The sequence below is a fragment of the Phlebotomus papatasi genome, chromosome 2 (genome assembly GCF_024763615.1).
Source record: "Phlebotomus papatasi isolate M1 chromosome 2, Ppap_2.1, whole genome shotgun sequence".
NCBI classification, from domain to species: Eukaryota; Metazoa; Arthropoda; class Insecta; order Diptera; family Psychodidae; genus Phlebotomus; species Phlebotomus papatasi.
In genome coordinates, this window is record NC_077223.1 from 85,004,699 (window position 1) to 85,020,100 (window position 15,402).

Genomic DNA, 15,402 nt, shown 5'->3' on the forward strand with positions numbered 1-15,402 from the left:
ACCCACTTGAAAAGAACCACACTCGGTTATTTTAGGCAATGCTATGAAAAGAATACATTCACCATTTCTCTTTCCTTGTGATCACTTTATTATTACTCTCTTTAAATGATTTTTCTTCACTTTTATTTGAGAAATCAAATTATGGGGCTTTTGCAGAAAGTAAACAATGCAGATTTGACAACTGAGAATGTACGAAGTGAAGTTAGCGTCGCCTATTGAAAAGATATGGCGACAGGTGGTAAAATCAATTCCAGAATATTACCACTTCTCGCCATGCCTCATTTTTATACAAAAATAATATAAAATGAAATATTAATTGACTAAATACAAATTTTATGTATTCCACAAGTACAATTAAATATTCAATAGACAAATTATTTACCCAAATAGGTATTTTTGGCCTGATGAAAATTTGACGACACTTAGTGCATTTGGTAAGAGATGTTGGATTCGATGCACTTGCTTAAAATATTGCTCTAAAAAGTGATCAAAATCGTGAATCCAAAACGAATAATTATTATTTTTCGATTCTATATAAATATAAAAAAAAATTGCGACTCATTTATTTCATAAATTGCGAAAAATAGCGATTTCAATGTAAGTGGCGAGAAGTGGGGCACTGGCGAGAACTGGTGATTCCACCCTAGTTTACTCGCTCTATCATCATGCAAGTGTCCTAGGTTTGAATCCCCTCTAGGTCACCAGGAATTTTTTTGGCATTAAAGGTATTCGAATTGCATTGAGTGAGCTTCATTGCATTTGATTCCACGGGGCATGGGATTGAAAACTTCATCCCTGTATAAATAAAATAATAATGAATGTTTAGAAATTTCGCTTACGGGAAGGCTCTGTACCTCTATGGAATATTGTGCCATTATTATTATTACACTGTGCAACAATGATTATGTCCCTGGGGTCTCATGCTATTTTTTCTATTGCTAATGTCAAATGATTTACGAAAATACTTATCATTTTTGTTTCATTTTGTTTTTGCGCCTGGAATCTAGGCAAAACCGTTTTTGCCATTTTTCGATACTTGGGTGCCTATATCTCCGATTCTGCTGAATCGATTTATTTCTTAATATGGGAACATTTGTTCTCCTTTACATGCCCGATTATCCTTTGGACAGATGGAGTACGTGCAACTGAGACCAGGGGCGTTGTAGTCTCATATATGTCAGAAAATATGGATAAATCGAACTTTTTAGCAACTTTAATCAAAAATATGTCGAAAACTGGGACTGTCCCTATCAATCTGTTTTATAGGTTTTATAGAGAATTTTATTAGCTACATTTTCATCCATGTGCAACTTTTCTATCAGACTTTTTTTTAACCTTGAAATTGAGGTTCAAATGAAAATAGAGCACTTTAAAATATTCCAATATTTGTTTAGATAAAAATAAAAAAAATCCAAAGGTGTAAAAAGAAAGACTTTATGAAAAAGTGAAAAATCGAAAAAAAAACAATTTTTGCAATTAAATGATCAACCTTATAGCTTACCATTTTGTTGGGCGAACTGTACCAAACTTCGGACAGCATACAATTTCGCCCACTTCTTTTGTTCCTAAAATTTCCATAATTTTTTAATTTTTGCAATGCAAAGAAAAAGAAAAAAAATCTATTGCCTATGACGGTCCAACATTAACTAACTCTCAATACTATTCCAATCTACGATACTCTTCCCTAAGAGGTAACTCGTAGGGCCCTAGACACACTTACGATTTAAGCCAAGAGATGGTCTAACGTAATTATAATCAAAATAATGAATAGACTAAACTCTCTCCAGTCTTCCACTAACAAAGTCGTTTCTTATCTTAAGCCGAGAGACGGATTAATCTGAAACTGATGGAAAGTAATCTTCATAAATCGTAAGTGTGTCTAAGGCATAAGACTAGGAACGCTTTTACGAGAAATCGACGCCGCTCCGAGGGACATTTATGACGCCAATTTCAATATCAACGTGGATTTTAACAGTTTGGGAGTGCTAACAAATAATAGAAATCTCTCAAGTTTTTCTCGGTATTAGTGCCGTCCTCGAGCGATGGATTGAAGAAACTTACTTATTTAGTTAACAGGGTTTTCGGGATGTCATTTTTTGTGTTTGGACATAGATTTTCTGATTAATTAATAAATAAGCCTGATAAATCAGCAGATTTCTGTACATACCGATACCACCCTAAGTAATATTTAGTATTAGAGATTTAAAGGTTAAATATTATTTATTTCGGAATTGAGATATAAGGTAAGGGAAGTAGGGTAAGGGCTCATAATTTTGCCCAGTCTGCTTATAAGCATCGATGGTCCAAGTTTAAAGTGCGATATTTTCGATACTAATTGACTTTTTTTTGTTACTCTCTCTTCAGAAGGGTTGTTTAGAAACTTAGCAAGCTATTTATCGTCTTATTTTTACTAAAATTAGTTTTTATACGTTTAAAAATGAATTGATATTTAGAGGTGAATTTGGCTCTTATTTTGGACAACTTGGTTACTAATTTGGACAACTTGGCTGTAAATTTGGACAGCTTATCCGCCTCAACAGGATACCCATTGTTCTTCATTTTATGAACCAATCTTACCAAGTCATCTTCCTGTTCATGTAAGGGAAACGTAGAACGTCACAAGAAGCCCGGAAACTTTCCGTATCATTCATTAAAGTGAGTTGACTTCGGTACTCCAAGTACGTGCGGATTCGCTCATTCCCTGGACTTTCCGGGAGCCTTTCAAGACATTTCTTGCTACATCTCTTTCGTAGAGATGATGCTCCTTTGTTTCTCCAGGCATTTGTCCAACCTGGCCATCACAAAAGCTAAAACTTCACGAAATTTCGTAAGAAAAACACCTGTCCAAAATAAAGAGTATCACCTCACTGGTAAATGTCTTAAAAAACTTCCCATTTTCCCAAAACTCACTTCACGTCAAATTTACAAATCACCATTAACGTGAATCAACACAATTTTCAATGAATATTCAATAATATCACTCAAAAAAAGTGAAGAAACATTGTTAGTACTTCATCACAGCTAAGTAAGACTGGAGTAAACACGAAGTTCTGTCATATTTCTCGTAAGCAATTGCTCACACTGAATTTTCAACAAAGCAATTTCAACTCAAATCATATTCAAAATTTAACGTATTTAGTGTTAAAATCTTCCAAAAAGAACAAATATTTAGATAGAATTCATTATTCATCACAAATTGGAATAAAAATCCATAATTTTAATCAATTTATTTTTAGTGTCCAATTTTATCCTCAAAGTGTCCAAAATAAGAAACTGGACAAAATTATGAGCTTTTCCCCTAATAGATATTTTTCTTAAAAAAAAAACAATCGGTCCATCTTTAAAGAAGTAATTTTGAACATTCTATCGCCAATATTTCTAGTACATTGTCTGAATGGGTTAACAATTTTCCCAAAGTTGAAAAATGTCTACAGATTACCTTCGGCATAGAGAAGCTCAAAGCTCAAACGTGAAATGATGAGGGTTCGATTCTCCGTTGAAACAGAATATTTTTTCATTCGATCTTGCTATTAACCATTTCAGTTAGCTCTCCTTTTTAATATCTAACTGTACAGATCGTACAGATGTCCTAAAATGTCGTTTGTTTATGGATTAATACGATATCCTTTCAAGAGCTTTATGTTTTATGAAATCGAAATGGGATGGAGAAAAACTTTACTGAAGGATTGTTCTTTTTTTTTTGGTTTTCAGGATTTAGGGATTAAAATTCAGGAAAAACAAGTGTTTTGAAATAGAAAGAGATAGAAAGAGAAAGAAAGAGAGAGAGAGACTCAGAAAAAAACTCTTTTGCAATGAGTGAAGTTAGTGAGAATTCGGGTGAGAATGCTACTGAAAAGATGAATGGGGACATCAATGGGGCCTGTGATGAGGATGAGGCCATGGATGTGGATTCACAGTCACAGGATGAGTCTGTGACGACGTCTCTGAAGGAGGCGAATATTGAGGAAGTGACAACTGAAGACAATGATGACAGTACAGTGGATTCCAATGGTCAGGATCACGATCCACTTGGTGGGGATGGTGGTACACAGAGGGGAGGGTCCAATAGTGGTCAAACAAGGGCTGCTAAGAAGTCTGGGAAGGATAGTGAAAAGGTCAATGGACATGGAACTGATGATGATGACAATGCTGTAATCATTCATTCAGATTCTGATTCTGATGTTGTGGCAACGGATATTGACTTATCGGGTTGCGATAAGAGTCGCAATGGTACAGAAGTTCATGAGATTCTCAGTGACAAGGAAGATTGTGTGGTGATTGAGGATACAAAGGATCAACAGAGAAGGAGTTCCAGGCAGAGAAAAACTATGGTCAAAGTTAGGGATTATTCGACGTATGATGAGGAGGATGATGATATTGAGGAAATTGTGGAGGATCCATTGACGGAGAGACCGTCGATGCTGAAGAAGGCCAAAATGTTGCCACAGGATCTCTCAGTGACTCCTGTTAATCGGATGCCAGAGGTTAAGAGTTCTGCTGCTGCGGCGGCTGCGGCAGCGGCTGCGGCGCATCAGAAGGAACCTACTCTGGTGATTATTGACACAAATACCATGCTAAATAGCCGAACGGCTGGGAATTCCATGATGCAGAGCATAAAGAATGCCTCGTCGGTGGTTAATACGTCAGCCAGTACGACATCTGGGTACTCAGTGATGCCCGTGGGCGTTCCAGCTCAGGGTGTCTATCCGCCAAATATTAGGGCAACAATCACTCCTGTCACTCCCAGTTCCTCCTCCTCCTCCATTATGCCCAAGGGACTCAATCTCACTCCACCACAAATGCAGCCTCCAGTGTTACTTCCTGCTCTCACAGATGACATGTTTGTCCTGGAAGCACCCTCATTCATCGTTCCCTACATCTACGAGAAGCCCCCGCAGGATGATCTCAAGGAAGTGGTGCAGAAGATGTCGGTGGAATTGGAGGAATTGCGCAAGAAGGAAGAAAGTGAGATGGAGCAGGAAAGTGAAGAATCTGGTGGGGAAGATGGAGAAAATGCAGCATCAACAGGAGCAGCAGCATCGAAGGAGGCTGAAGGGGAAGAGGACAAAGAGAAGAGTTCCAAGAAGGGTCGAAGACGACGGAAGAAAAATCCAGATGATTCATGGGATGAGAGTGATACGTCAACAGATGAGGAAGCTTCAGATTCGGAGGAGAGAACCAAAGTGCTGATCAAGGAGGCCAAGGAGGATCTCGATACCATTAAAAAGCACATTATAACACCCGAAACGGCAGTTAAAGCAACAGCAACTGCACCAGTTGCTGCTGCACCAACTGAAGCTCCAAAAAAACCTTCAGACAATTACTTTGAGAGTCCATTGGGGCAATTTTTTATGACAATAGGGATAAATTTGGTGCAGGAGCACGTTCAAACGGATCTATTGCGATTGCAGAAGAAGAAACGCAATCAGGATAGTGCAAGATTGGGACAGATTCAGACAGCTATAAATTCTCTGATGAAAAATCTTGAGATTAGTAAAATCAAAAATGAACCATTTAAATTTGAGAATAAACGCTGTGAATTCTGCAATTTCAAGACAGAATCTGCCCTGGCTATGGCCAATCACTATGAGAAGCCACACTTCAAGAATAATCTGTTTACATGCAATTTCTGCCAATTCAGTTCACGTCTCATGCACGACATAATGTTCCACATGGAGGCAGTGCACAATATCAAGTGCAAGATGGAGAAGGCACTGCCCTATCATGTTTGTCCAAATTGCCCATTCGAGGACAATGGGAAATCCAAGATGGCCAGACATGCACTCAGCTGTGCTAAGAAGTTTGCTCCTGAGATGAATCTAGCGCCACCTGTTGACTGGGAACCACCGGCAAAGATTCCAAGGATCAAACCAAGGCACGGACTCGTCGGAACTGCCACAGCTTATCAGGTTAGTTTGATTTTTTTTTTATTTTTATCCCTTCTTACATTTTTATGCCCAATACAAAATAATTTTAATAATTTGATAATGAGGCAAACATCAGCGCTTTGTGGCCAATAGTGAAACTAGAATGGCGTGATTCAGCTTTAAGACTAAGTACTTAATTAAGGTTTTTTTTTAAGTCCTTAATTAAGTAGATTGTATTAAGGACTTGAAAGGTTTTGTTTGCTAAGTGCTTAAATAAGAACTTTCCACTAAGCACTTTTATAGCAGTTACCCTTTAAGCGTCCTATGCTTTACGAAATGCTAGAACTCGTGACTTAGATCCCAGCGAACATAGTTAGCAGAAAAAATAGCATTTTCAGCTTTTTTTTTTTGCTGAAACGGTCTGCTGGCCAGTCAGCAGCTCTCGAACAAAAAGTGCTAAGCAAATACATGAAAATGGCACTGTTTACCGCTCGCAGCGGATGATGGCAGAACTAAACACTGTCGGTAGATGGCGCTGGAAATCATTTATCAGATTTTCTCTTTCATTTTTTTTTCTCTCAAAATGAACTTGAAATTTCCCCTGAAATTATTTATCAACTTGGGGGATATTATAACCACGATTTTTATTACCTATATTGTTATAGGATTTATGCTGCGGTATGCTGTTTATAGAGAATGGTCAAATAGGAGTATTAAACATACTCCCGACAAAAATTCTGTATGTAAAATATGTTTTTTCTTTTGAAAAAAGCATATTCTCCTCAATTTTTGCAATTAAATATTGGCATTTTTCCTGAAACAGCCATCGATGTATTATGTTCACATTCGATCACAACTATTGCAATTGCTCGCGAAACTGGATTTTTCTACATATTTAACTTATTTATGGTAAATAAAGTTGCAGAAGCATTAAAAAAAAACGTTTTAAAAGATGTGTCTCCTCGACTTAGTAAGTTCAGTGATGGTTTTAAAAATACTACAAAAAATTCTATTAGAAAAGTTTTTATTAGACCAATGCTGTATTGGTCTAATAAAACATTTTTGGATTATAAATTTTCTGAAGCGCATTTTTTCGCAAAAGATTACTTTTATTATCGCGGTATAATAGCAAATTAACAAATTATTGTTTTTCTTAATACTGCACATATTCTTTTTTAAGTCAAAAATTTATTCGATTCGATGATTTATTTTTTAAATTAAAATGACACGTGTTAATATTTTTTAAAAGAGAGATTTTAAATACCTTTAAAGTCAGGAAAATATGCCAATTAGTTGGAAATCATTTTGCGTCGACTGTACCATTAAATGAAAATGATATAGGCTCTAAATTTCATATGTTCTTAGTCTTTTAGTATTTAAATGAGTTTCCGAAGTTTTTTTCAATATTTCTCGATTTTAGAATTCATGAAATGTTAAAATATTTTGAAAATTCCCAAGAATTTCTTAGGTTATTAATTTTCTGAAATAAGCGAACAAGAAGTCTTGGCAATGCAATTTTAATTTAGGTGTATTATTTTTTTTATTGTAAATGGATTCATATTTTTTTTTTATAAAATTAAACAATAAAAAAATTAAATTGGTCGGAAAAGGCCTACATATTATTCAAAATATATTATTAATATTATTATTTTTAAATTTTTGCGAATTTTAATTTTTTTTCCTTATTTTTCAATGTCAAATGTGGTTATTGTAAAAATCATGAAATTGTAATAATGGAAAGGGTTTACATTTAGCTTTTACTCAATCCTGGCAACCTCAGCAAAGACAAAAACCAAATTCATTAAAATCTCTCACTCGATTGGGGAAAAAGACTAACTTTGACTAATTGCCGCTGCGATCGCTAGTGCCACTTCAAGGTTAGCAGAACTCAGCTGAAAATATATAGTATTTTTTTAGCAGAATTGAAATCACTTAGAATTTATTGCGCATTTAGCAGTTCTGAGAATATTTCAATTGATTAATTTACTCAAAAAAAATTCAGAGTAGTTCCCTTTTGCAAATATCTGGAATAAGAACGATCCAAATAAGGACAAAAAGAATAAAGAAATTAAGCAAAATGCATTGGTAATGAAGAAATAGGTGCTAATAATATGCTTTATATTTATAATATGTATTCAAAAAGCAATAAATCATTCTAGCTTTGTTCTTGTAATGTTAACCCTCGCTGATAGTTGTTAGTAATTTTAGATTATTAACAGCAACATTTTAATTTTTATAATTATTCGTTTTACTCAGTAAACAAAGCTTCACTAGAAAAATATTACTTCCTCCACTTATCCCTATTCATCAAAGCCTGGATAAGCTTATAGTAGCTGAGATTCTTTACATGCAACCTCGGGATGCTTACAATTCGAAATGAGTGAAAATTCGATTGGAAGTTGAATTTTGAAGCCAAAGATTCGCATCGAGCAAACTGTTCTCGGTGATAGAAATGCATAAAATCGGCTACTCTGAAAAAAAAATGTTTTGTCAAGTTAACAATACAAGTTTGTAAAAAGGATGTTCGTCCATACAGAATTTGAAAAAGTTTTGTCAAATCGGTGGCCAACCTGGATCTTGTTAAAAGTTTGTCAAGAGGGTATTCTTCCATATTAAATGCAAGAAAAAGTTTCCTTTTGACAAAATTTCAATAAAATTCATTTGTTCGTTTAGCAAGACAATTTTTTCAGAGTAGACGCGATTCTTTACCTTTAAAATTAAACTCAAGCGAATAAACACCCATCTGATTTTTTTTTTGATTTCGCTCAGTTCACGACTCACTACTCGCATGCATCAGATGAAAACTCCATAGATGGCTCTATCCGCGATGTGAAAACTGTTCACAAAGTGTATTTTTGACCTTTTATGGGCTAGTTCCTTTGAGAGAAATTTCAAATTTGTGTAATTCTCAATTCACATGAAATTTTGAAAAAAGCCCATTTTTAATCCGAACATCTCGATAACCTGGTTGTTTTGATTTAGTAACAATGAATGGAAACAAAGGAAACTTTTATGAAATCACTGCTAAAGCATTATCTTAAATCATTTAATACGCAAATTACAGCAATGAAAGAGATATTGATGGTAAATTACAAAAATTATCACTGTAAAACAGATTTTTTTGGTTCATATACGAAATTGTCGTTGAATTATTTCTAATAACGCTTTCTCAAGGTCAAAGGTTCAAAAGGCTCTAGATAGCGTGTTTCTTAACCGAATGTATCATGTTTGGGCTCGTTGGAAAGGTCTTGGAATTTCCGATAAAACTGAACCGGTTCCAATCAATTTTAAACCGGTAATAAACCTGTTCATGACCGATAACTAATTTTTATTCGAAATTCAATTTTTATTTTAAAGGCGCATTTTGGACAATGTTTTGAGTTATTTACAAATCGGTTCAAATCCCTTGTGTACCAGTTCTGAACCGGTTATGAACCACCGATAAGTAATTTCTGTCCGAAAATCAATTTTATTAATTCGAAAGTACTTTTGAGGTATAGCATCAAAGTCACGCGTTCGTTCAATTTGTAAAGCCTGGTAAACTTTTCCATGCCTTTCATATTCATTTGAAAATCTTTCAACAAATTGGTAATGGCCTACAATGGTTCATTTTCATGATTATACAAAATTGCTGCATTTTAATTATTTTCACTCTTTAAATCTTGAACATTTACTAAACTTAGTAATATTGTAACCTTTTTTCTCCGAATGGGGGCTCTGTTTTCTACCGCTAGTGGCGCTGATAACTGTTCTCAATTTTTGATTTCTCAAACTTTGAATAGAAAAGATCGGTCAAATTGAAAACCGTTCACGAAAAAATTATAGAGACAAATATTTTAAATCGATTGGTTTGTATTCTGTCTCTTATTATTTTTTTCAAGAAATGAATGGCTTAAAGGTAAATTTTAGGTTTTAATTTACAAAGCCATCTGTCTGATACAAAATAATAATCCCCGGTGATGGAGTAATTCCAAATAATTAACTCTATCTTGTGAATTGTGTTTCAGCAAATGGCAGCTCAGCAGCAACGTGCTCAGGCAGTTGCAATGCCAAGACTCAGCATAAATCCCGTGAATGCGATGCGAGGACGAGGTAGACCGCATACAGTTACCAATAAGTCACCAGTTGGAACAGTTTTACGTGGCAGTTCCACTTCAATGAGGCCTATTCTGCCCACGGGAATGGTTCTGTCCAACAATTACTCCATGGCACCCACGCAGAATGCATCGATGATGCAACAGGTGAGTACCTTTCTCAAGCACTTTGCCATATTCTTCTGTCTCTCACGCTCGCCTTTCTCTTGGATTTGGATGGAAAATGGAGGTGCAAGTGTGTGAATTTTCCTCTATTAAAAGCACTTTTATCGCTGGAAAGTGTATTTTTTGTTTACTTGCGTACTAGTTTTACAATGAAGCTTGATTTTTTTCTACTGCAAATAATGTTTAATAGGTTAAAGATGTTATTATAATTTCCAAATTGGAATTTTGAACTGAATAAAGTTCTTTAGAAAGGTTTTTTTTATCAAGGATGAAGATAATCGCTTCTTTTAGAGTCTATAAAATATTCTGGGTAATTTTTTGAATTTTTAATTAGAATTTTAAATTGATAGACTTCGTAAGCACCGTTCAGTTTGGGGGTTTAAACCTGTTTATGCTAAAAGATCTTGGGAAAAATGGGTTTTTATCTATAAATTTATACAAAAATTATACAAAAACAAATAGAAAATTGCATTTCATTACTTTTTAATTTGGCACATGCTTAAATGATCCGTAAAAATTTTAATTAGGTCAGCAAAAAATCCAATTTAATTTAAAAGAGCTGACAAAGCATCCCAGCTTTGCGGAGTGCTCGAACTCACGAGATGATGGAGCACTCCGTGAATTATATTTTTCGCACAATTTTTGTTTACATGATGGTTGATTATTGATTTAAATTGGTTTATAAATTACAAGAAAAACACCTCAAATTTTATATTATAATTGTAAATAAATTGATTTTTTTTAAAAAAATATTTGACATTTAAAATTTTGTCCATACTATGTTCTGAAATAATTTTGGAGTACTTCAAACATTTAAGCTTTGAAAAAATCGATGTCGAAATTGTTTTCGACATCCAAAACATATTCGAAAATAGAAGATATTGTAGGAGCAGTTTTCGAAAAAAAAATAAACAGGATTTAAAGGGGTAGGAGGGAGTAGGTGGAAAAGGAAAATAGAATACTAAAATTCCTTTGACATCTAGCCGTATCACAAGGTTTCGAACCAATAAAACATATTGTTGAAAAATATTTCAGAAAAATACATCAATTACGGTTATTTACCGACTCATGATCAATTAAGTTTGATGCAGTCTGGTTGGAAATTTTAAGATATTTCAAGAAAATGCAAATTTGAGCAAATCAAGCAAAAGAGACTCTCTAAAGTGGTTAAGATCTTCGAAAATTCGATAGCGAAATATTTTGGTTTTGGAATGGTAGGAGGGTTGAAGAAAAAAGACTGTCCTAGATAATGTTGTCTTATGGGGACTCAGCGAAGACCGTAAGTCGATATCATTTATCGTTTGACCTCTAGCCCGGTTACAAACTTTCGAACAAATTAAAATAAAATATTAAAGAAGATAGACCACCTTACCCGATACGTTACCGATTGGAACCGATGCAGCGGGTTTAAAAATTTCAAAACCCTTCCAAAAAATAAAACAAATTGCATATTCTTGAGAATGCTCTCAAATTGCACACCAGGAAGGAGAATGCGAATCCAGGATTTGCCATGCTCTTAAAAATGAAAGAAGAGACTGAACTCAAAATAATATTCACTCAAGAAAATATTTAAAGTAAAGAATGAAGTTTGTTGGATTGAAGATTTAAGAATTGAAATGATAATAAATGAATTCCTGTGATTAATTTCTTCTTAGTGGTCTTTATACATAATTTTAAAATAACATTAAAATTTTATATAAAATTTTGCAATTTCAATATTAAAAGTCGTTGATAATTTTTAAAAATGACATGGACTATAGATCGACCCAAGTGTCAAATCTGGAACCAAATAATGGTCTATAGCGGAACTCCACTGTATGGATGACATGCTAGCCTGGGCTACCTCCGGAATAAACCAAAAAAAAAATAGTTTTGGAGGGTTGTGAGGGTTGTGGGAGGAATAAGGGAGGAAACGTCTGGAGATAATGTTTTTTTTTATCAAGGGTTAGTAAAAACCGAAAGTTGATATCTCTTACCATTTGAGCTCCAGTTCGACAACAAATGAAAAAAAAAACGAATTATATAACTGCTCTTCTTGATTTCGATCAGTAAAATTGAAAAGTATAGAAATTTTCATGGAAGACTTTAGAAAAGGGAAAAAGAGGTTTTCATCTCACTTAGAAGTTCACATCTGGGAATTTTTGAATGAGAAAAGCCCCATTTCTGCTAAAACTCAGATATAAATTTAATTTTTTTATGGCTCTATCACATCTTTTGGATTTAGATTGAGAAAATTTCATCAAATCAAAATCGATATCCCTGTCCTCCTTCTCAACTGTATTGCATATGGGGAATATATGGTCCTACTCTTATATAAAATCTAATTAACCTTATTTCAATTCAATTTAATTTTATTTAATTAATTTTAACTTAATTTTTAATTTTTTGGAGCTTTCTTCTCTACTTAGAGAGCGCGAACAGCCTTTCGGCTATGCGCTACTCTATAAAAAAACTCTACATCCCTGTGCCTTCGCGCTAGGTTTCTGCCATAAAATTGTAAAACTTGCCATGTCAACTTTGTAGAAGTAATTTTTTCAAAGATTACACAGCCAATGAAGAAGCATTTCTGCCGTTTGGCTTCGGGGGTCAACAACGCTAAGACGGCGGCAGACGCATGATAAGGGGGGACATGTAGAGCTTGAATAAATTTATTATTTATTATTATTATTATATGTTTATCTCATTCTTTTGGCAGTCAAAATCGGGTTGAACTAAATTAAATTTGTTGTGACGTTCAAAAGAAGAAGAAGAGTGCAAAATAATCTGATCGACGAATTTACTGATCGAAAATGATAATCGACATCATTTCAGACCAATTTTAATTTTTTGCTTACCAGATTTAATATTGTACTGCTCAAATGTAGTTTTTCCTACTAATTATTTTTTGTTTAAAGTCTTAAAGTTTTTATTAGTGAGCTATCTTTAAGAGATGACTTAATTTTTTCGGTAATGTAGAACAAGTTTTTTTTTTAATTTCTCTTGATTTCGATTGTAGTTGTTTTATATGCGTTCATTCCTAAGCATTTCATAAAAGGTAGAGGAAAGAAATTTTGAAAGAAATGTTCATATTTTGAAATTCTTGTGAAATTCAGAATGGAAATTTTTGCAAAATTTGAGATTAGTCATATAACAAATGTACCAAATTTTATAATGCCCTTAACACACTTACGACTTAAATTTAAATATCTAAATTTAATCATGATAAGGCTCAGTTCCATTCAAAATTAGGAGAAAAATTCTATATCAAAGGCCTAATTCCAAGGTGCTTCATTTCGTCCTAATGATTTACTTAAAAATTGAATAACCGATTTTATCTATGTGAGGAATATTCTTAAAACTTTCAAATTAATGAATATTTTAGTTGATAGTTTCTTGAAGTAGCTTTTCTCAGTTTGCAGTGAAAGTTTTTATTCTTTCATTACCGTAAAATATTCTTGGTGGAACTTGAGGTTAAGTCGGACCTAACCTAAAAGAAAAAAGAATGTTTTTAATCAAGTAAATCGATTCCTGAATCTGGATATCCTTATTAAATCTTTTACTTAATTTTGTTTATTAATTCTTTAATTGAGTAATTAAAATATTATTTTGAAGTTATTATTTGCTGTAAAATTGTCGTTTACTCATTATAACCTTAAAATTAAAGGTAAACCTTGAAAATTTTCAGGGAATTGTCGATATTTTTCTGTTTTACAAATTATTATGGATGTTTTTTAGCTGTCTCAGGGAACTGTACATTTTATTGTTTTTTTTTTAAACTTTTCTTTTGGTAGATAAGTAGTCTCTGACAACATAACCTCAAAAGTTTAGACAACATAACCTAATAAATTTCCATTTTATAAGGTTATGTTAAACTTTGAATAGAATAATAATGCACTACAAAAATTCTCCGAATAAAAGCAATTAAATTTAATATTATTTATCCATTTGAAAAATATTAAAATTGCAAATTCCATTACATTTCGTAGGTTACTTAATTAAATCCAATTATGGATAAATGTATGGCCTGTATTAATACACCAAAAATTTCATGAAGTAATATTTGTGAATTAATATGTAAATTTTCAGTTGAGAAACTTATTCAATTATTCCGTAACGTTGTTTTAAAAGTTTCTCACTGTTAGTTAATAATTCAATAAGAATGTTAAATATGGAAATTACAAATTTAATAAATGTCTAGAGGGGCTTTTTCAAGAGTCACTTGTCAATCAAATTCCGCCTAAATTAGCTTCAAGTATTGAGGATTAAAATTAAACTTGGAGCATATTATTTTGTCGGGAAAATTTAGTTAATGAGGCAAAATCTTACATGAAGATAAAGTAATCTAATAAATTAGTTATTCGCGAAAGTTTCCCAAAGTTCTGTTTCGTGGGAAAGTTTACCTTCTCTCTTTTTCTATTTTCTCGGAATTTCACTTCCCAATTAGCAAAGGTTATTGCTTTTATTTAGTGTCTTGAGTATTTTTATTTTTGATAGTTTTTATAGAATTTTATATAGTTCTACAAATTAGGATTTTCACTGAAAGAGAAATATGTTTGCTGAACAATTAACATTAGTTCTTTGTAATTCTTTGAGAAAGAACTAATGTAAAAAAATAACTGTTGTTCCTTGGTATAACCATTCAAAAGTTTACAATGTTCGGGAAGCTCTGTGCTTTAAATTCCATAAAATCATTGACGGTAAAGAACAGAGAAGAGAAAGAGAACAAGGGAGAGAGAAAAAGAGAGAGATAGAGAAAATTGGGTTGAAAGAAGATTAAAAGAAGTTTCTTCCACAAAATCCACATTAATTCAAGCTTCATTGGAAAAAGACTCAGAAGAAGAAGATGGAGGGAATTGAAGAGTGTGCAAAAGAGAGTGCGAGAGAGAGGGAGAGATGTGTGAGAAGAGGAAAATGTTGTTTTTCATCATGATGATGGTGATGATGAGTGGAAATGGGATTTTCAGGTGGCATCCACAACGAGCAAGTCCACGAAGAGTCTGCAGCAGCAGCCGAGTATTTCGATCACGCCTCTGCCGCGTCAAGGCAGTACAACAATGACGCCGGCGGCTCTGCAAGCGGCTGCGGCGGCAGCTGCAGCGGCTGCGGCCACGAAGAATCTGAAGCCGGGTCAACATCCGGGAGCAAGTGGGGGAAAATCGACATTCGTCATTTGTGAAATATGTGATGGGTACATTAAGGATTTGGATCAACTGAGGAGTCACATGCAGTGGATTCACAAAGTGAAGGTACTCAAAGGACTTCTTGGGTTTTATTTTTTTTTCCATTGCTGATGGCTT

The 15,402-nt window shown here is 33.8% G+C and overlaps 1 protein-coding gene across 2 annotated transcripts in view; it reads left to right on the forward strand.

Annotated features, from left to right (window-relative positions):
- The window catches only part of LOC129804809 (uncharacterized), a 37,451-nt gene that overhangs the window by 7,994 nt on the left and 14,055 nt on the right, over positions 1-15,402 (forward strand). For both annotated transcript variants that reach the window (XM_055852432.1, XM_055852431.1), the window contains exons 2-4: positions 3,712-5,909; positions 9,875-10,108; positions 15,070-15,351. In XM_055852432.1, the coding sequence (XP_055708407.1) occupies positions 3,813-5,909; positions 9,875-10,108; positions 15,070-15,351 (2,613 nt within the window). In that variant the 5' untranslated portion in view covers positions 3,712-3,812. The remainder of the gene's footprint in view (positions 1-3,711; positions 5,910-9,874; positions 10,109-15,069; positions 15,352-15,402) is intronic.